Source organism: Coregonus lavaretus, assembly GCF_964263955.1.
Source record: "Coregonus lavaretus genome assembly, chromosome: 14".
Classification (NCBI taxonomy): Eukaryota; Metazoa; Chordata; class Actinopteri; order Salmoniformes; family Salmonidae; genus Coregonus; species Coregonus lavaretus.
The window spans coordinates 7507273-7530711 of record NC_140001.1 but is presented as its reverse complement, the minus strand read 5'-3'; the positions used below and the strand labels follow the sequence as shown (position 1 = coordinate 7530711).

Sequence of the window (23439 nt, the reverse complement as noted above, 5' to 3'; positions counted from 1 at the left end):
AATAGGTAAGCAGCTTGGTTTGAAGATATCAACTGTGGGAGCAATTATTAGGAAATGGAAGACATACAAGACCACTGATAATGTCCCACGATCTGGGGCTCCACGCAAGATCTCACCCTGTGGGGTCAAAATGATCACAAGAACGGTGAGCAAAAATCCCAGAACCACACGGGGGGACCTAGTGAATGACCTGCAGAGAGCTGGGACCAAAGTAACAAAGCCTACCATCAGTAACACACTACGCCGCCAGGGACTCAAATCCTGCAATGCCAGACGTGTCCCCCTGCTTAAGCCAGTACATGTCCAGGCCCGTCTGAAGATTGCTAGAGTGCATTTGGATGATCCAGAAGAGGATTGGGAGAATGTCATATGGTCAGATGAAACCAAAATAGAACTTTTTGGTAAAAACTCAACTCGTCGTGTTTGGAGGACAAAGAATGCTGAGTTGCATCCAAAGAACACCATACCTACTGTGAAGCATGGGGGTGGAAACATTATGCTTTGTGGCTGTTTTTCTGCAAAGGGACCAGGACGACTGATCCGTGTAAAGGAAAGAATGAATGGGGCCATGTATCGTGAGATTTTGAGTGAAAACCTCCTTCCATCAGCAAGGGCATTGAAGATGAAACGTGGCTGGGTCTTTCAGCATGACAATGATCCCAAACACACCGCCCGGGCAACGAAGGAGTGGCTTCGTAAGAAGCATTTCAAGGTCCTGGAGTGGCCTAGCCAGTCTCCAGATCTCAACCCCATAGAAAATCTTTGGAGGGAGTTGAAAGTCCGTGTTGCCCAGCGACAGCCCCAAAACATCACTGCTCTAGAGGAGATCTGCATGGAGGAATGGGCCAAAATACCAGCAACAGTGTGTGAAAACCTTGTGAAGACTTACAGAAAACGTTTGACCTGTGTCATTGCCAACAAAGGGTATATAACAAAGTATTGAGAAACTTTTGTTATTGACCAAATACTTATTTTCCACCATAATTTGCAAATAAATTCATTAAAAATCCTACAATGTGATTTTCTGGATTTTTTTTCCTCATTTTGTCTGTCATAGTTGACGTGTACCTATGATTAAATTACAGGCCTCTCTCATCTTTTTAAGTGGGAGAACTTGCACAATTGGTGGCTGACTAAATACTTTTTTCCCCCACTGTATAGCACCACAATACACATCAAAATACAATAAAACACATTAAACACATTAAACAGACACATTCTTCGGTAAAAAGGTCCCCTAATAACCGTCTGAAATGCCCTAGAGGCACCAATTCCTCCAATTTCCAAGTGTATTGTAGATCATTCCACACGAAAGGTGCAAGGAACCGAAAGGCTGATTTACCTAACTGTCTAGACACCAAAGGAGTCTCCAGAGTTAACCAACCCTGTGAACGGGTTTGATGACTTGTCATTTTAAATCTTAACAGTGATGTTAGCTAAGTCGGAAGTTTGTGGAGCAGGGCTTTGTAAACAAAAAAAAAGCGTAATGATGTGATCTATGTGACTTCAAAGAGGTCCAGCCAAGCTTTTGGTAAAGAATACAGTGATGAGTAGTAAAACTGTCTCCTGTGATAAAGCGAAGGGCGCTATGAAAAACGCCATCCAGGGGATTAGGTGTTGCTGATGTGTATTTGTACTACTTGTCATATAATGTGAGATACCCACTGGCATGGGGGTATAAACAAGGGGGAATAGCAGGCAACTGGGAGTGGCTAGAGGAAGAAATAGTGACAGAACATAACAAGTCGATCTCCTTATCATCATAATGGTATTACCCCAAGTTCCACTGCAAGATAGATCATCCGCTACTGGAGTTCTCTTGTGAACAAAAGGTTATCTATCAATGGAGCACCACTCCCTTCATGTCCAAAATTGAACAACCCCTTATTTACCGCAGTTGGCAAGACACCGGCTAATGGTACCTGGCAACGCCAAGACATCTGTTAGGTGGGGCAGGTCGAAAGAGACAGATATATCGTACCATTCCAAGAACTGATGTCAGAGATTGGCCTGAACTATATATCGTTTCTGCCCTATTTACAGCTCAAATCAATTCTCAAGTGTATTTCCTCAAAGGGTATTGATGTGGGATCTAAAAGTGCTTTAGACAACAAACTGAGGGATGTTGCTATTGGGAAAGGAACTGTTTCCTCCCTATACAAGCTGGTTGGCTTCTCCTCCCCAAATAGTGAGTTATGTTGGGAGCAGGACATATCACCGCAGCACAATGGGATGCAATATGGAAAATACAATTGTGTAAGATATAAGATTATTCAAATGAAGATCTTCCACAGGGCATACATCACACCACACAAGTTGAAAAACATGGATCAAAGCCTTTCAGACTTGTGTTGGCATGGCTGCGGTGAGGTCGGTACACTAATGCCTCTGTTCTGGAATTGTCCAGCCGTCAAAAGATTCTGGACTGAGGAATTTGATATATTGTCTGAAATCTTGAATGTACAGTGTGTGTACAAAACATGAAGAACACTTTCCTAATATTGAGTTGCCTCAAATCGTTGAGGCACGGACTATACAAGGTGTCGAAAGCGTTCCACAGGGATGCTGGCCCATGTTGACTCCAATGCTTCCCACAGTTGTGTGATGTTGGCTAGATGTCCTTTGGGTGGTGGACCATTCTTGATACACACGGAAACTGTTGAGCGTGAAAAACCCAGCAGCGTTGCAGTTCTTGACACAAACCGGTGCACCTGCCTGGCACCTACTATCAATACCCCATTCAAAGGCACTTAAATATTGTGTCTTGCCCATTCACCCTCTGAATGGCACACACACAATCCATGTCTCAATTGTCTCAAGGTGTAAAAGTCCTTCTTTAACTTGTCTCCTCTCCTTCATCTACACTGATTGAAGTGGATTTAACAAGTGACATCAATAAGGGATCATAGCTTTCACCTGGATTCACCTGGTCAGTCTATGTCATGGAAAGAGCAGATGTTCATAATGTTTTGTACACTCAGTGTATATATGCATAGTAAACAAAAACCTAACCTGCATATTCAAGGTACTAGCATTTGGGTGTGGAGTTCATATTCTCATGCATTTTATTTGTCATACACTTCCTTTCAGCTAGTAGGAGCTTTTTCAACCATGGCATTGAACAAGAGCAGGGGAAGCATTTACATTTTAGTCATTTAGCAGAAGCTCTTATCCAGAACAACTAAGGTTAAGTGCCTTGCTCAAGGGCACATCGGCAAATATTTCACATTGTCAGCTCGGGGATTCGAACTAGCAATATTTTGGTAACTGGTCCAACCTCTTAACCGCTAGGCTACCTACCGCCCAGTACTCTATTCTTAGTCAATCAGTCACATTTATTTATAAAGCCCTTCATAAACTGAACATCAATATAAAAGCAATGGTGTTGGTCCCATGTTTCATGAGCTGAAATAAAAGATCCCAGAAATGTTCCATACGCACAAAAAGCTTATTTCTCTAAAATGTTGAGCACAAATTTGTTTACATCCCTGTTAGTGAGCAAAATAATCCATCCAACTGACAGGTGTGGCATATCCAGAAGCTGATTAAGCAGCATGATCATTACACAGGTGCACCTTGTGCAGGGGACAATAAAAGGCCACTCTAAAATGTACAGTTTTGTCACACAACACAATTACACAGATGTCTCAAGTTTTGCGGGAGCGTGCAATTGGCATGCTGACTGCAGGAAAGTCCACCTGAGCTGTTGCCAGACAATTGAATGTTCATTGTTGTTTTAGAGAATTTGGCAGTACGTCCAACTGGCCTCACAACCACGTGTATGGCGTTGTGTGGGCGAGTGGTTTGCTAATGTGCACCCGTCTATGTCATGGAAAGAGCAGATGTCACAAAGTGCTTATACAGAAACCCAGCCTAAAACCAGAGAGAGAGAGAATCAAAATTCCATGATTCAGAGAGAGGGTCGAAACAACAGGTCCGGGACAAGGTAGCACGTCCGGTGAACAGGTCAGGGTTCCATAGCCGCAGGCAGAACAGTAGAACCTGGATCAGCAGCATGACCAGGTGGACTGGGGACGAGGACAGCCAGGAGTCGTCAGGCCAGGTAGTCCTGAGGCATGGTCCTAGTGCTCAGTTCTCCGGGAGGGGAGAGAGAGAGACGGGAGAAATTAGAGATAGCATACTTAAGATCAAACAGGACACCAGATAAGACAGAAGAATTACACCAGATAGGACAGACTGAACCTAGCCCCCCGGCACATATACTATTGCAGCATAGATACTGAGGACTGAGACGGGGGGGTTGGGGGACACTGTGGCTCCGTCCAACGATACCCCCGGACAGGGCCAATCAGGCAGGATATAACCCCACCTACTTTGCTAAAGCACAGCTCCCACACCACCAGAGGGAAACCTCTCCCTCAACGTGACCAAGACAAAGGAGATGATTGTGGACTACATGAAAAAAAAGAGGACTGAGCACGCCCCCATTCTCATCGACGGGGCTGTAGTGGAACAGGTTGAGAGCTTCAAGTTCCTTGGTGTCCACATCACCAACGAACTATCATGGTCCAAGCACACCAAGACAGTCGTGAAGAGGGCACGACAAAGCCTATTCCCCCTCAGGAGACTGAAAAGATTTGGCATGGGTCCTCAGATCCTCAAATTCTACAGCTGCACCATTGAGAGCATCCTGACTGGTTGCATCACCGCCTGGTATGGCAACTGCCATCCAGGACCTCTATACCAGGCGGTGTCAGAGGAAGGCCCTCAAAATTGTCAAAGACTCCAGCCACCCTAGTCATAGACTGTTCTCCCTGCTATCGCACGGCAAGCGGTACCGGAGTGCCAAGTCTAGGTCCAAAAGACTTCTCAACAGCTTCTACCCCCAAGCCATAAGACTCCTGAACAGCTAATCATGGCTACCCGGACTATTTGCACTGCCCCCCCACCCCATCCTTTTTACGCTGCTGCTACTCTGTTAATGATTTATGCATAGTCACTTTAACTCTACCCACATGTACATATTACTTCAACTATCTCAACTAGCCGGTGCCCCCGCACATTGACTCTGCACCGGTACCCCCCTGTATATATAGCCTCCCTACTGTTATTTTATTTTACTTCTGCTCTTTTTTTCTCAACACTTTTTTTGTTGTTGTTTTATTTTTACTTTTTTTGTTAAAAATAAATGCACTGTTGGTTAAGGGCTTTAAGTAAGCATTTCACTGTAATGTCTGCACCTGTTGTATTCGGCGCATGTGACCAATAAAATTTGATTTGATTTGATTTGAAATCAACAAACTACCAACTTACTACCCTGAGACAAGGCGGAGTATAGCCCACGAAGATCTTCCCCACCACACGAGCCCAAGGGGGCGCTAGACCGGACAGGAAGATAATGTCAGTGACTCAACCCACTCAAGTCGAGTATAGCGTAAAAAAAGCCTGGCAAGACATGATATACCCCTCCTAGGTACAGCATTGGAGAGCACTTGCAAGCCAGTGACTCATCCCCCATAATAAGGTCAGAGGCAGAGAATCCCAGTGGAGAGAGGGGAGCCGGCCAGGCAGAGACAGCAAGGGTGGTCCATCACTCCAGTGCCTTGCCGTTCACCTTCGCACCACTGGGCCAGACTACACTCAATCATAGTCATAACCTGCATCCCAAATAACACCCTATTCCATATTTAACGCACTACTTTGGTCAAAAGTGGTACACTATATAGAAATAAAGGTGCTATTTGGGATGCACAAAAAGGTATTTGCATAGTGAGACACAACATGTGGGAGGATATTAGGTCAGCCTTAGGGAGTGTATAGCTGAACCTGGCCTGCATAAACACACACACACACACACACACACACACACACACACACACACACACACACACACACACATACATTGTGTGGCAGATTAAAACAACACTGTTCTCAGTGGACCAACTTGTGTATTCTAATTCACTGGACTCCCTGATTGGTTTACTGGCCTTACTGGCCTATCAACTGTCCTTATCCTCCTGAATCCTCCTAGAAACAATTTATTGAAGATGACTGAACCCCTCCTATGCTCACACTATGACTCACAGTCCACAGCCGTATTCATCTCCATAAACGCTGCTTCGCATAAATACAATAGACTCAGACGCAGGAAAGGGCAATCCCTAAATTTGCTAATGCAATATCTAGGCTTATTAACATGGTATTCTCCTATCTATTTAGTTTGAGAAGTGTGTCAGTATTAATCAGATAGAGAGTTTGGAGCGTTGTTTTGACAACAACGATTAGAGAATGACTGTGATCGTCAACAGCGACAGTGAAACCATGACAGAAATTAGATGTGATTCTATTGATGTGTGCATGACTTGAATTAATGTCTAAAAACAGAACACAAAGCCATGTTTTATTACTCAGCCATACCAGGGATTAGAATAAAGTGATTTCTGATTAGTGTGTTCACAGAATCCCCTCATTTTCTTGACTTCTATACACCTTGAATCTTTGCATTAATGAATCCGGTGTGTGTGTGTGTTTATTTGTGTGTGTGTGTGTGCATATCTATGTGAATGCGTGCGCACGTGTCTCTGTGTGTTTGTGTTCCAGCGGGCCGACGTGGGTCTCTCGGCTCTCACCATCACGCCAGAGCGGGAGAGTGTGGTGGACTTTACCACACGCTACATGGACTACTCGGTGGGCGTGCTGCTCAGGAAGGCCGAGCGTACCGTGGACATGTTCGCCTGCCTGGCGCCCTTTGACCTGTCACTGTGGGCGTGCATTGCGGGCACCGTGCTGCTGGTGGGCATCCTGGTCTACCTACTCAACTGGCTGAACCCGCCGCGCCTGCCCATGGGTGCTGTCTCCTCCACCACCTTCTACAATTCCATGTGGTTCGTCTACGGATCCTTCGTCCAGCAGGGTGAGTTCTTTTTTGTTTGTATACTTTTGTTTTTGTTTTCCTTTGTGATGTATTGTATTATTATCACCTGGTTTTAACCAATCAGCATTCAGGATTAGACACACACATTGTATATTGAATTATTATCACCTGGTTTTAACCAATCAGCATTCAGGATTAGACCCACCCGTTGTATATTGTATTATTATCACCTGGTTTTAACCAATCAGCATTTAGGATTAGACCCACCCGTTGTATATTGTATTATTATCACCTGGTTTTAACCAATCAGCATTCAGGATTAGCGATAGGAGGAGGGGATGGGGTTAAGACAGGGGTTCCCAAACTTTTTTGGCCCATGACCCCATTTTCATATCTGAAATTTATTGCGACCCCAACCATGTGAGAAAAAAAAATGTAATTAACAGCCAACGTTTACTTTTTTATTTGGGGCTATGGCAGTCAATTGCAAAACATTCTAACAGTATTCTCAACTCACCATCACATGCTGTATTTTTAATGTGGGGCTATGACAGTCAATTGCAAATGAGTCTGACATAATGTCTCTTACCTCACCACCACGAGATGGGTGTGGCTTGATGCATGTCGTGTCCGAGCTTCTCAAAGTCAGGGGGCGTGGTCGACAGTACGCACCTCATCTCTGTTGTCACATCCAACCTGGATCGATATTTGGTTTTAATGCAGATGAGAGTACTGAATCCAGCTTCACACAGATATGAGCTGGCGAAAGGTACCATGAGTTTTAATGCTCAAAGGGAGACGGCAGGGTATTTCCTTTGAATCAGGAACCAAAACTCCTCTGTAGTGACCCGTGAATGCATTGTCTGCAGCATTCGGTCACATGACAGTTCGATCAGCTGTTTGATTTCACTTACCTGCAAGTCATCTGAGCCAGGATCATAGTCAAACGGATTGGGAAGTAGGTCCCAAAGTGCTCTTCCAAGCATTGGAGGTGAGCAGTCATCACTCGTGTGGGACATTTACTGATGCTGTTTTCTGTTAGAAACATGCACAGCCGAGGGAAGGGGGCATGGTTCGCTTCTGAAAGACTCTCTCCAAAAAGAACGATTTACTCTGAATCCACTGATTCAGTCACTCATCTGTAGAATGTTTTTGTACTTCCCCTGCATGCTTGCGTTCAGTTCGTTCAGTTTACCTAATATGTCTGTTACAAATGCAAGGACACCAGTGGCAATTTTAGCCTGTAAATCTTGGTGGGGCAAACGAAAGAAATATTTTTTCAAGATGCATGCCAGCAAAGCCACTACACAACACAACACAACACTTAACAATACATTAATTGCACTATAACGGTGACAAACGGTGCCCACAAACTGTCAGGGCCTACATTAAGCTGTCCCAACAGCAGAGCTTTCTTTTCAGCCACATGGAGTGAATCCTTACCACTTCTACACCTGGCTTTCAGCGGAGCCTTGTCTGGCAGCTAAACAGTTCATTCAGCCTCATTTACTGCCTTTTTTTTAAAACATAGCTGATATGGCTGTCTTGCCTAAACAAATGTGGTTTCTACTGACAATTGAGATGTATAAACTATGGCATAAGGGAACGACGAGCAGATAAGAGGCAATCCGTAATTTAGATTAAGTCATTAATGAGCGAGCTAAGACGGACGTAGTCAATAAAACAAATTGTTCAGCACTTTTGAAATGTACAGCGACAGAATTCAGAACATGGGCCGTTCTTACAGTATTCTCCCTGTACACTAAGTCAGTCAGAACAACAGGATAAATAAAGGGGTCATATAAGCAGACAATGAAAGCTCTTACAATACTCTGATTATATTTAACAGGCTATAGGCTACATGTGCACCACCAAGTCAGAACAGTAGGCTAAGTTATGAGGGAGAAAGGGACCAAATTATTAGGGTAAGGCACATGGGCTACCAGCAGCTTACTACACAACATACACTTAGTATTATGCTTTATCTTGGCCAGGTCGCAGTTATAAATGAGAACTTGTTCTCAACTGGCTTACCTGGTTAAATAAAGGTGAAATAAAAAATAAAAAAATTACTTTCTTAGCTACAGTAAGTATACATATCTCCCTGGCATATTACATCATTTATGCAGCAGCATACAATACATTTTTGGACTCACCTTGTTGTGCTGTGCTCACTTGAAAACAGAAGGTGGGGCGGCGGTCCTTCTTGTGGGCAGATTTTGTCATCAAAGTCTGGCATTCTCTGGATTTATGGTGCTTTCAAGACAACTGTGAACTCGGAAAAAAACAATGTTGAATCATGACGTCAGTGGTCTTCACTTCGGTGCTCTAGAAAGAGGCCCGAGTTCCCGAGTTGGATGACCGTTCAAAACGTATTTTCCCAGTCGGAGGTCGTCTTTTTCAGAGTTCCCAGTTGTCTTGAACTCACTGAAGTCTGAGATTTCCCAGTTCCGAGTTTCCAGTTGTTTTGAATGCAGCAGAAGTCATGCTGGATTGGCAGCATGGCCAATGTATTCAACCTTTTCTGGCCCATGGCATGAGAATGTTTATCCTTTTAAGCTTGGAAAAGAGACCCTTATACCCAGACTTGGACCACACACCCAGTCCACTGAATAGCAGGCTAGTGTTTGCTTTGCAACGCTTGAGGTTAGCCACTGATTCCTTCCAAACCACTCATTGTTGAATTTGTGATTTCCAACTTGTTGTGTAATGTTTATGTAAAATGGCCAATGACACCAATACGTTTTATCTATAATTTATCTTCATATGTCAAGGATTGAAAAGGATTTGCCAGTAGATTGTCGACTTGATTCATGATGATGTCTGCTTGTCTAGCTTGCTAGCTAAGATTTTGAAGGTATGATGTTGACATGATCAGTCCAATCAAAGCTACGGTAGATATAATGTGATTTGACATCATTTTATCTGTGGCCAATAACCTTGAGCTTTCTTGGATGGGCACTTCTAATGTAAATCTATGGCAGCACCCAAGGGGCTTGAATTTTCGAGCTCTCCCCGTAGATTTTGCGGTGACGTAGTGTCCCCATAAGTGACATAACATTGAGCCAATCACGGCGCAACTAGAGAACATTACCAACCACTACGCTCTGTATTTTCCGCTGGCTGCCCCACCACCACAGAAAGCGCTGAGCTAGGCTGAAACACCTGCATTATGGAGCTGCCTTACTCAGGAAAGCAAAAAAGAGACCATGTTTGTCTGTGGCTTTATTAACTCTAAGATATATATTTTTACATTGTTTGCAAACTGATATGTGACACGTATTAATGCCAAAATAACATGCAAAACAGGCAACAACAAAAAAAAGTGGGGCTCAAAACAGGTGGAGCTCTGCCCTGAATGATCAGTCACCACTGAAGGAGTCACATTTTCTTTTCATTACACAGAAAGTCAACAAAGTCTCTTTATTTTTTTTTACATCCATTGTGAATGACAACAGTTCCTCTCTTAATGCAAAAAAATATTTCCAACACATTGTCGTGCTCTGATCCCATATCTCCACATACTTTTAAGGACAGGCGTGCGTGCAGTGGATGTGGTTTGATGTAGTTTACAATGGAAGTTACCTGCTGCAGTATATCTCTGAGTTCTGTGCTCAGCTCTTTTGCCACCAGTTACTCTCGGTGTATCATACAATGCATCCATATGGCCGAGGGAGACACATTCATAACTAGAGTGCAGAGGCCTGCCTGCCGTCCAGCCATAGGATGGAGCCCCCTCTGTGCAAAAGCCCACCATTCCATCCCATGGAATCTGTTTTCATCAATATAGCCACGCAGCACACTGAACATCCCCTGTGCGGTTTCATGCTCTCGAATCGTGAGACAGAACAATATGTCCTCGTGAATAGCATCCCCCGACATGTATAGCGAACAAAAGTCAATGCATTGGCTAACGCCCATTTGGAGAGTATAAGCTGAGGAGTTTTGAGTCGTTCAGTCAGAGTTTCCTCTTGATTGCTAGCAATAGCATAAATTATTTGTTTAACAGTGTTTTCTGATAAAGGTATTGATGTGAGTTTCTGTGCCTCTGTCTCCCCATATCAATTGTGGCTGGTTATATCAAAGTCTCTGCAATAATGTGTGGTTTCATAGCGTAGTGGGCTTAGCCATTCACCGTGGGAATGATTCAAGTGCAACGGTCAAGTGCGGCCTTTTCCCATGATCTAAGGGTGCTCTCTGGTAGAATTGTATCTTTGAGATTTGAATAATTTTCATTTAGATTTTTAAGGTTATTATAATATATACAGTATACACACTGAACAAAAATATAAACGCAACATGCAACAATTTCAAAGATTTTACTGAGTTACAGTTCATAGAAGGAAATCAATCAATTGAAATAAATTAATGAGAACCTAATTTATGGATTTCACATGAATGGGCAGGGGCACAGCTATGGGAGGGCATAGGCCCACCCACTTGGGAGCCAGGCCCACCCATTGGGGAGAACCCCTCCTCAGACGATCCCGCAGGTGAAGAAGCCAGATGTGGAGATCCTGGGCTGGCGTGAGGCAGGTTGGGCGTACTGCCAAATTCTCTAAAATGACATTGGAGGTGGCTAATGGTAGAGAAATTAACATTAAATGATCTGGCAACAGCTCTGTTGGACATTCCTGCAGTCAGCATGCCAATAGCACGCTCCCTCAAAACTTGAGACATCTGTGGCAAAACTGCACATTCTAGAGTGGCCCTTTATTGTCCCCAGCACAAGGTGCACCTGTGTAATGAGCATTCTGTTTAATTAGCTTATTGATATGCCACACCTGATATGCGAACAAAAGTCAATGCATTGGCTAACGCCCATTTGGAGAGTATAAGCTGAGGAGTTTTGAGTCGTTCAGTCAGAGTTTCCTCTTGATTGCTAGCAATAGCATAAATTATTTGTTTAACAGTGTTTTCTGATAAAGGTATTGATGTGAGTTTCTGTGCCTCTGTCTCCCCATATCAATTGTGGCTGGTTATATCAAAGTCTCTGCAATAATGTGTGGTTTCATAGCGTAGTGGGCTTAGCCATTCACCGTGGGAATGATTCAAGTGCAACGGTCAAGTGCGGCCTTTTCCCATGATCTAAGGGTGCTCTCTGGTAGAATTGTATCTTTGAGATTTGAATAATTTTCATTTAGATTTTTAAGGTTATTATAATATATACAGTATACACACTGAACAAAAATATAAACGCAACATGCAACAATTTCAAAGATTTTACTGAGTTACAGTTCATAGAAGGAAATCAATCAATTGAAATAAATTAATGAGAACCTAATTTATGGATTTCACATGAATGGGCAGGGGCACAGCTATGGGAGGGCATAGGCCCACCCACTTGGGAGCCAGGCCCACCCATTGGGGAGAACCCCTCCTCAGACGATCCCGCAGGTGAAGAAGCCAGATGTGGAGATCCTGGGCTGGCGTGAGGCAGGTTGGGCGTACTGCCAAATTCTCTAAAATGACATTGGAGGTGGCTAATGGTAGAGAAATTAACATTAAATGATCTGGCAACAGCTCTGTTGGACATTCCTGCAGTCAGCATGCCAATAGCACGCTCCCTCAAAACTTGAGACATCTGTGGCAAAACTGCACATTCTAGAGTGGCCCTTTATTGTCCCCAGCACAAGGTGCACCTGTGTAATGAGCATTCTGTTTAATTAGCTTATTGATATGCCACACCTGTCAGGTGGATGAGAAATGCTCACTAACAGGTATGTAAACAAATTTTTGCACAAAATTTGAGCCAAATAAGCATTTTCTGGCATCTTTTTTTTCAGCTCATGAAACATGGGACCAACACATTTACATGTTGCATTTATATTTTTGTGTATATATATTTTTTTTTTCACAGGATTTTGGAAATTCTCCTACGACCCCATTTTCATATCAGGCGACCCCACGTGGGGTCGTGACCCCTAGTTTGGGAACCGCTGAGTTAAGAGAAGAGAATGAAAGAAAAAGTGAACAGGGTGGGAGAAGAGAAAGAGAAGTGATGTGGAGCGGAGAATAGAGAATAAAACAGTGATGGTTTTCAGTGTTCTTTCAAAGGTCAGGTTAAAATCAATTTCTCTGGATTTGAGGAGAGGGATGGGGAGGAGAGGAGAGGAGAGGAGAGGAGAGGAGAGGAGAGGAGAGGAGAGGAGAGGGAAGCTGTCACGATCGTCTGAAGGAGGAGACCAATGCGCAGCGTTGCGAGTGAACATGATGACTTTATTAATTAAAGCAACCACGAAGAAAACAACAAAATAACGATACGTGAAGTTCAAATACTGAATACGACTAACAGCAACACAGAAACAATAACCCACAAAACCAAGGAGAAAACACACAGAATATATATGGCTCCCAATCAGAGATAACGAGCCGACAGCTGACACTCGTTACCTCCGATTGGGAGTCATCGACCAATCACCACAACACAAACAAAATGAAACTCACCCATCCCCAACACCACCAAATGAAATACACCCAAACACATGAAAATGAACAACCCTGGCTCAATATTCAAAGTCCATAGAGCCAGAGTGTCACAGTACCCCCCCCTAAAGGTGCGAACTCCGGGCGCACCAACATCAGGACTAGGGGAGGGTCTGGGTGGGCGTCTGTCCATGGTGGCGGCTCTGGCCCCGGTCGTGATCCCCACCCCACCACAGTCACAACCTGCTTCGGTAGCTTCCTCCCAATGACCACCCTCCAACTAACCCCACCTGGACTAAGGGGCAACACCGGACTAAGGGGCAGCATCGGCCTAAGGGGCAGCACCGGGATAAGGGGCAGCACCGGGACAAGGGGCAGCACCGGGACAAGGGGCAGCACCGGACTAAGGGGCAGCACCGGACTAAGGGGCAGCACCGGACTACGGGGCAGCACCGGGCTAAGGGACAGTACCTGACTAAGGGGCAGCACCGGACTAAGGGGCAGTACCAGGCTGAATGGCGGATCCCGGCTGGTCGGCTCTGTCGGATCCCGGCTGGACGGCTCTGGCGGATCCCGGCTGGACGGCTCTGGCGGATCCCGGCTGGACGGCTCTGGCGGATCCCGGCTGGACGGCTCTGGCGGATCCCGGCTGGACGGCTCTGGCGGATCCCGGCTGGACGGCTCTGGCGGATCCCGGCTGGACGGCTCTGGCGGATCCAGGCTGGACGGCTCTGGCGGATCCTGGCTGGACGGCTCTGGCGGATCCTGGCGGGACGGCTCTGGCGGATCCAGGCTGGACGGCTCTGGCGGATCCTGGCGGGACGGCTCTGGCGGATCCTGGCTGGACGGCTCTGGCGGATCCAGGCTGGACGGCTCTGGCGGATCCAGGCTGGACGGCTCTGGCGGATCCTGGCTGGACGGCTCTGGCGGATCCTGGCTGGACGGCTCTGGCGGATCCTGGCTGGACGGCTCTGGCGGATCCTGGCTGGACGGCTCTGGCGGATCCTGGCTGGACGGCTCTGGCTGCTCATGGCTGGCTGACGGATCTGGCTGCTCATGGCTGGCTGACGGATCTGGCTGCTCATGGCTGGCTGACGGATCTGGCTGCTCATGGCGGGCTGACGGATCTGGCTGCTCATGGCTGGCTGACGGATCTGGCTGCTCATGGCTGGCTGACGGATCTGGCTGCTCATGGCTGGCTGACGGATCTGGCTGCTCATGGCTGGCTGACGGATCTGGCTGCTCATGGCTGGCTGACGGATCTGGCTGCTCATGGCTGGCTGACGGATCTGGCTGCTCATGGCTGGCTGACGGATCTGGCTGCTCATGGCGGGCTGACGGATCTGGCTGCTCATGGCTGGCTGACGGATCTGGCTGCTCATGGCTGGCTGACGGATCTGGCTGCTCATGGCTGGCTGACGGGTCTGGCTGCTCATGGCTGACTGACGGGTCTGGCTGCTCATGGCTGGCTGACGGGTCTGGCTGCTCATGGCTGGCTGACGGATCTGGCTGCTCATGGCTGGCTGACGGATCTGGCTGCTCATGGCTGGCTGACGGATCTGGCTGCTCATGGCTGGCTGACGGATCTGGCTGCTCATGGCTGGCTGACGGATCTGGCTGCTCATGGCTGGCTGACGGATCTGGCTGCCCATGGCTGGCTGACGGATCTGGCTGCTCATGGCTGGCTGACGGATCTGGCTGCCCATGGCTGGCTGATGGTGCTGGCTGGGAGGCTGGCGGTGGAGGCGGACCCCAGCCTCGGATTGCAGTCATCACCTCCAGCAGGGCGGCTCCCATCCGCAGGAGCTGCTCTTTCTGGTCCCGAACCCGAGCTTCCAGTCTAGTATGGGCTGCGTCGGCTCCTGCTGATTCCATAGCAGGTGTATGATTCTGTCTGGCGGAAGGCTCTAGCGGCTCCTGTCTGGCGGAAGGCTCTGAAGGCTCCTGGCAGACGGACGGCTTTGCAGGCTCAGTACAGACGGGCGGCTTATGCAGCGCTTGGCAGACGGGCAGTTCAGACGCCCTAGGGCAGACGGCAGACTCTGGCCGGCTGGCGACGCACATCGTGAACCTGGTGCGTGGAGTAGGAACAGACCGGTCCGTACCGGGAACACCCACCACTGGCCTTAACTGGGGATCAAGAACGGACCGGACCAGACTGGGAACACACTTCAGTCTCTCATGCCGTGCCACAACAACTTCCCTCCTTCCACTCGCCAATGGCTCCCGTACTCCGTTAGCCTTCTCTCCTTTTCTCCCTGTGGCAGCCTCCTGCTGCCCAGCTGCCCAAGCCATGTGCCCCCCCAAAAAAATTTCTTGGGGTTGCCTCTCTTCCACGGGCTTCCAGCCTCGCCTTCGCGCTGCCTCCTCGTACCACCTCCTCTCGGCTTTGGCTGCCTCCAGCTCTTCACGAGGGAGGCGATATTCTCCCGGTTGTGCCCAAGGATCCTTTCCGTCCAATAACTCTTCCCATGTCCCGACCTTAGGAGGCGTCCATAACTCCTGTGTAGGTAGGTCCTGTTGCCGCTTGTTACGCTGCTTGGTCCTTTTGTGGTGGGTTATTCTGTCACGATCGTCTGAAGGAGGAGACCAATGCGCAGCGTTGCGAGTGAACATGATGACTTTATTAATTAAAGCAACCACGAAGAAAACAACAAAATAACGATACGTGAAGTTCAAATACTGAATACGACTAACAGCAACACAGAAACAATAACCCACAAAACCAAGGAGAAAACACACAGAATATATATGGCTCCCAATCAGAGATAACGAGCCGACAGCTGACACTCGTTACCTCCGATTGGGAGTCATCGACCAATCACCACAACACAAACAAAATGAAACTCACCCATCCCCAACACCACCAAATGAAATACACCCAAACACATGAAAATGAACAACCCTGGCTCAATATTCAAAGTCCATAGAGCCAGAGTGTCACAGAAGCTTAGGGAAAATAAAAGTAGTAGGAGAAAAGCTAAGAAAAAGCACAGAGCTAAGACTCTACTAAGAGAGTAGATGTGAGGTGATTTGAGGCGAAGTGAGAGAGCTGTGAGGTTTTATTTTTTTGTATGATTTGAATTTGTTATCATGAGGACTCAGAATAGTTAATTTTGGGCCACATTTATTATGCAAATTCTGGGAATGATTTTTAGCGTTGGTTTAATATTATATTTTAAATGAGCCGCAGATGAGCTCACAGAAATACAAGCAACCTCTTAATCTACATTTTACTATTGCCGGTAATGATGATAATGATACATGCTAATTGTTCCCTTTCATTCACAATCAATCTTCTGTTAGTTGTAATTAAACTTTAGTCATCTAGTCATTATTGTGCAAAATCTAATTTATAAACCCACTCTCACTTCAGTATCAACAACGAGAAAAAAACGACATGGTCTTGATGCAGGAGAGTCTTCAACAGTCAATAATGGCTGAATATGCATTGGATAGACATCAACATCCCAAGGCTCTTTAACAGGAACAGTTCATCCACACAGAAAAACACAGACACAGAGACACACACACACACACACACACACACAAACACAAACAAACCCCATGCTGGAGGGGATGCAGTTATTGAAATATTCTGTCCCAAATCTCCTCAGTGTACTGACACGTAGGCTACTTCCCAAGTCGGAAGTTTACATACACCTTAGCCAAATACATTTAAACTCAGTTTTTCACAATTCCTGACATTTGATCCTAGTAAGAATTCTCTGTCTTAGGTCAGGTAGGATCACCACTTTATTTTAAGAATGTGAAATGTCAGAATAATAGTAGAGAGAATGATTTATTTCAGCTTTTATTTCTTTCATCTCATTCCCAGTGGGTCAGAAGTTTACATACACTCAATTAGTATTTGGTAGCATTGCCTTTAAATTGTTTAACTTGGGTCAAACGTTTCGGGTAGCCTTCCACAAGCTTCCCACAATAAGTTGGGTGAATTTTGGCCCATTCCTCCAGACAGAGCTGGTGTAACTGAGTCAGGTTTGTAGGCCTCCTTGCTCGCACACGCTTTTTCAGTTCTGCCCACAAATGTTCTATAGGATTGAGGTCAGGGCTTTGTGATGGCCACTCCAATACCTTGACTTTGTTGTCCTAAAGCAATTTTGCCAAAACTTTGGAAGTATGCTTGGGGTCATTGTCCATTTGGAAGACCCATTTGCGATTAAGCTTTAACTTCCTGACTGATGTCTTGAGATGTTGCTTCAATATATCCACATAATTTTCCTTCCTCATGATGCCATCTATTTTGTGAAGTGCACGTCCCTCCTGCAGCAAAGCACCCCCACAGCATGATACTGCCACCCCCATGCTTCACGGTTGGGATGGTGTTCTTCGGCTTGCAAGCGGCCCCCTTTTTCCTCCAAACATAACGATGGTCATTATGGCCAAACAATTCTATTTTTGTTTCATCAGACCAGAGCACATTTCTCCAAAAAGTACGATCTTTGTCTCCATGTGCAGTTGCAAACCGTAGTCTGGCTTTTTTATGGCCGTTTTGGAGCAGTGGCTTCTTCCTTGCTGAGCGGCCTTTCAGGTTATGTCGATATAGGACTCGTTTTACTGTACATATAGATACTTTTGTACCTGTTTCCTCCAGCATCTTCACAAGGTCCTTTGCTGTTGTTCTGGGATTGATTTGCACTTTTCGCACCAAAGTACGTTCATCTCTAGGAGACAGAACGCGTCTCCTTCCTGAGCGGTATGACGGCTGCATGGTCCCATGGTGTTTATACTTGCGTACTATTGTTTGTACAGATGAACGTGGTACCTTCAGGCATTTGGAAATTGCTCCCAAGGATAAACCAGACTTGTGGAGGTCTTGGCTGATTTCTTTAGCTTTTCCCACTATGTCAAGCAAAGAGGCACTGAATTTGAAGGTAGGCCTTGAAATACATCCACAGATACACCTCCAATTGACTCAAATTATGTCAATTAGCCTATCAGAAGCTTCTAAAGCCATGACATCATTTTCTGGAATTTTCCAGCTGATTAAAGGCACATTCAACTTAGTGCATGTAAACTTCTGACCCACTGGAATTGTGATACAGTGAATTATAAGTTAAATAATCTGTCTCTAAACAATTGTTGGAAAAATGACTTGTGTCATGCACCAAGTAGATGTCCTAACCGACTTGCCAAAACGATAGTTCGTTAACAAGAAATTTGTGGAGTTGTTGAAAAAAAAAATTAGGGGACTCCAAACTAAGTGTATGTAAACTTCCGATTTCAACTGTATATAGTGCACTACTTTTGACCAGAGCCTTATGGGCCCTGGTTAAAAGCAGTGTACTATATAGGGAATAGGGTGCCATTTGGGACGCACTCAGAATGTATTCCGTTGTCTCTCCGTTTGATGTGTTTAATACAATACACTTTGTACAAAGAAGCACCTTTTTTGAACAGTACATTGGCAGCCTGTGGTATGTAGCCATGGTCCGAGATCTGTCTGTGCTCTTGTCAACTCCATTGCTGTCCTTGTCAAGCCAAACATGACATGACAATGAGTGACAAGGAGTTGGCATGATAGCACAAACAGACAGGCACTCAGGCTATGTGGCATGGGGACGTGGATAGAATGAGACTGGGTTGGGAAGTCTCGTACTAGCATGCAGATGTTTGTTTGTTTTTTCAGCTCAAACGATTCGTTTTCTGTCCTCAACATGCAGAGGCCTTCCCCCCTTTTGTTTTCTGAATAACCTTAGTCTAGTGTACCCCTTCAGCCAGAAGAGGACTTCCTAGCTTCCTTCGTTCTAAGGAGTTTTTCTCTGGCCACTGTGCTCCTCCTACTGCATGGCTTGCTCTTTGGGGTTCGGGCTGGATAACTGTAAAACAATTTGTGACAACTCCTTATGTAAAAAGGGCTGTATAAAATACACTTGATTGATTGACTGATTGATTGATTGATCGATTGATTGGTAGAACTGGAGCTAGTCTATTACGGACCCCTCAGAGGACAATTCCTGTAGATCTGAGATTATGTTATAGGTCTAAGCAATATGGTGATAGCTCCACCTTGCCCTCTGATAGGCTAGGAGGAATCTCCGCCATATTGTTTACACATATCCAACTGTATCAGGTCTACAGTACATCTAAAGCATCTACTTGGAGCTTGGGGACTATTTAGGATTGGTGTATTTGCCTGTGTCAGCTGTCTCCGGCTTTAATCGTTTAAATAAAGCGATCTCTCAAAGCTACAGAATGACGTTCAGACCCGTGTTATCTCAGAGTTGTTTGATCAGTAAAACAAAACAGATTTGTAATGGATAGCAGCGCCCCTGAAGTCTAATCTCTCTCTGACCGGCTCCAATTAACCAGCAAAAATACTAGCTCTGTTCGAAGCCTCCCTCCTCTGTTTGGCCCCAGGACTGAGGTCCAGCAGCACAGTCATGCAAAGGATGTTTTTTTGCTAAATACAACAGGGTTTTGATCTGTAATATAGCTCTTAATGAGAGCATTATAGAGAGAGGGATAAGAGTGATTTCTCTCATTTCTCCTGTTCTATGTTATTAATGATGTAATCAATGGGTGAACGTGGAGACTGTTGGGTATTGCAGGCAGCCATAGAGACGAGTGTGTGGTGTGGTGTGTTTGTGTGTGTGTGTGTGTGTGTGTTTGTGTGTGTGTGTACGTGTGTGCGTGGCATAGAGGGGAAACGCAGGTGGTTGGTGGTTATCGAGGGGGAGTGTTACAAAGATTTTTAGCATTAAGAGAGGAAGGTAGCTTAGTGGTTAAGAGCGTTGTGCCCGTAACCGAAAGGTCGCTGGTTCTAATCCCCGAGCTGACTAGGTGAAAAATCTGTTGATGTGCCCTTGAGCAAGGCACTTAACCCTAATTGCTCCTGTAAGTCGCTCTGGATAAGAGCTTCTGCTAAATGACTAAAATGTAAATGTAGGAACTGTTGTCATTCACATGAATCAAGTCGACAATCTACTGGCAAATCCTTGTCATATGAAGATAAATTATAAATAAAACGTATCGGTGCTCATTGGCCATTTTACATAAACATTACACAACAAGTTGGAAATCACAAATTCAACAATGAGTGGTTTGGAAGGAATCAGTGGCTAACTGCAAGTGTGGCAAAGCAATCGCTAGCCTGCTATTCAGTGGAGTGGGTGTGTGGTCCAAGTCTGGGTTTAAGGGTCTCTTTTCCAAGCTTAAAAATATAAACATTCACATGCCATGGGCCAGAAAAGGTTGAATACATTGGCCATGCTGTCAATCCAGCATGACTTCTCCTGCGTTCAAAACAACTGGAAACTCTGAAATGGGAAATCTCAGTGAGTTCAAGACAACTGGGAACATGGAAAAAAACGACCTCCGACTGGGAAAATACATTTTGAACGGTCATCCAACTTGGAATTCCAAGTCAGGAACTCAGGCCTCTTTCTAGAGCTCCGACCTGAATATCACTGACGTCATGATTCGACTTTGTTTTTTCTGAGTAACCAGTAGTCTTGAAAGCACCATAAATCCAGAGAATGCCAGACTTTGATGACAAAATCTGCCCACAAGAAGGACCGCCGCGCCACCTTCCTGTTCAAGTGAGCACTGCACAACAAGGTGAGTCCAAAAATGTATTGTATGCTGCTGCATAAATGATGTAATATGCCAGGGAGATATGTATACTTACTGTAGCTAAGAAAGTAATACTAAGTGTATGTTGTGTATTAAGTTGTTAGTAGCCCATGTGCCTCACCCTAATAATTTGATCCCTTTCTCCCTCATAACTTAGCCTACTGTTCTGACTTGGTGGTGCACATGTAGCCTATAGCCTGTTTTAGATAAATATAATCATTGAGTATTGTAAGAGCTTTCATTGGCTGCTTATATGACCCCTTTATTTATCCTTCGGTTCTGACTTGATGTACAGGGAGAATACTGTAAGAATTTGTTTATTTACCCTGCAGTAAAGCTACAGACACTCCAACCCCAGACATCAGCCCCATCCATCTGTGGACTGAACATCCAGACATTGCCATAGGCCACCGTTATGCCCTTTCATCTGCACTTCCCAACACCTCCTCTCCTCTTTCCTTTCATCCTCCTCTACCAGGCAACAATCCTGTCCCTCTCCTCCCATCCCCCGCCTTGTCTGGAATCTACAACACTCCATCATCATCCCCTTCCCACTCCACTTAGTCCGGAAGATTGCTGCTTTGGAGGGACCTTTATAAACAGCTTTGAGGGGCCTCATTGTGGGGACCCTTAGTGTACAGAGAGAGACATGCTGCTTTCCTCCCATCTCTCCCCTTATCGCTGACAAACAGGGCCAGGGCCGGGGCCCGCTTTTCAGCAAGCCCAGGATTTATCCGAGCTGCTATTAGCTTCCTAATCTGAGAGGCCACGGTGGGCAGACGAAACGACAAACACTGGAGCCCCAGAGTGCTCCTCCTTCCTCCTCCAAGTGTCTGTCGTTGGATAGGCCAGTGGAGGCTGGCTGTGAAAGGCAATGTCACACCCAGTAGGACAGCTCAGCCCACAGCCTCCTCCTCCTCCAAAAAGAGGAAGTGGTCAAGAAGGAAATCCAAAGAAACAGAACACAAGAGAAACTGATTCCAGACTGTGACTTAGTCGTGACTCCAAACAGAGTTTGTCAGAGCAATATAGTCTCTCCCAATAGACCGTCTCCGTTGCCTCGTTAGAGTAACTATCAGTGTGGAAAAACTTGAATGGCCTGCACAGAGCCCTGACCTCAACCCCATCGAACACCTTTGGGATGAACTGGAACGCTGACTGTGAGCAAGGCCTAATCGCCCAACATCAGTGTCCGACCTCACTAATGCTCATGTGGCTTAATGGAAGCCAGTCCCCGTGTATTCGGAAAGTATTCAGACCCCTTGACCTTTTCCACATTTTGTTACGTTACAGCCTTATTCTACAATAGATTAAATCGTTTTTTTCCCTCAACAATCTACACACAATACCCCATAAAGACAAAGCAAGAACAGGTTTTTAGACATTTTTGTAAATGTATTAAAAATAAAAACTGAAATATGACATTTACATAAGTATTCAGACCCTTTACTCAGTACTTTGTTGAAGCACCTTTGACTGTGATTACAGCCTTGAGTCTTCTTGGGTATGACACTACAATCTTGGCACACCTGTATATGGGGAGTTTCTCCCATTCTTCTCTGCAGATCCTCTCAAGCTCTGTCAGGTTGGATGGGGAGCATCGCTGCACAGCTAATTTCAGGTCTCTCCTGGGATGTTCGATCGGGTTCAAATCCGGGCTCTGGCTGGGCCACTCAAGGACATTCAGAGTCTTGTACCGAAGCCACTCCTGTGTTGTCTTGGCTGTGTGCTTAGGGTCATTGTCCTGTTGGAAGGTGAACCTTCGCCCCCAGTCTGAGGTCCTGAGCGCTCTGGAGCAGGTTTTTCATCAAGGATCTCTCCGTTCATCTTTCCCTCGATCCTGACTAGTCTTCCCTGCCACTGAAAAACATCCCCACCGCATGATGCTTCACCGTAGGGATGGTGCCAGGTTTCCTCCAGACCTGACGCTTGGCATTTAAGCCAAAGAGTTCAATCTTGGTTTCATCAGATCAGAGAATCTTGTTTCTCATGGTCTGAGAGTCCATCAGGTGCCTTTTGGCAAACTCCAAGCGGGCTGTCATGTGCCATTTACTGAGGAGTGGCTTCCGTCTGGCCACTCTACCATAAATGCCTGATTGGTGGAGTGCTGCAGAGATGGTTGTCCTTCTGGAAGGTTCTCCATCTCCACAGAGGAACACTGGAGCTCTGTCAGAGTGACCATCGGGTTCTTGGTCACCTCCCATTCTAAGGCCCTTCTCCCCCAATTGCTCAGTTTGGCCGGGTGGCCAGCTCTAGGAAGAGTCTTGGTGGTTCCAAACTTCTTCCATTTAAGAATGATGGAGGCCACTGTGTTCTTGGGGACCTTCAATGCTGCAGAAATATTTTGGTACCCTTCCCCAGATCTGTGCCTCGACACAATCCTGTCTCGGAGCTCTACGGACAATATCTTCGACCTCATGGCTTGGTTTTTTCTCTGACATGCATTGTCAACTGTGGGACCTTATATAGACAGTTGTGTGCCTTTCCAAATCATGTCCAATCAATTGAATTTGCCACAGGTGGACTCCAATCAAGTTGTAGAAACATCTCAAGGATGATCATGGAAACAGAATGCACCTGGG

General features: G+C 45.9%; 1 protein-coding gene across 1 annotated transcript in view; it reads left to right on the top strand.

Moving 5' to 3' along the window:
* The window catches only part of LOC311141343 (glutamate receptor ionotropic, delta-2), a gene marked incomplete at both ends in the record, with an annotated part of 590499 nt that overhangs the window by 445802 nt on the left and 121258 nt on the right, over positions 1–23439 (top strand). Inside the window, one exon of the mRNA XM_084176639.1 lies at positions 6562–6874. Within this exon, the coding sequence (XP_084032765.1) occupies positions 6562–6874 (313 nt within the window). The remainder of the gene's footprint in view (positions 1–6561; positions 6875–23439) is intronic.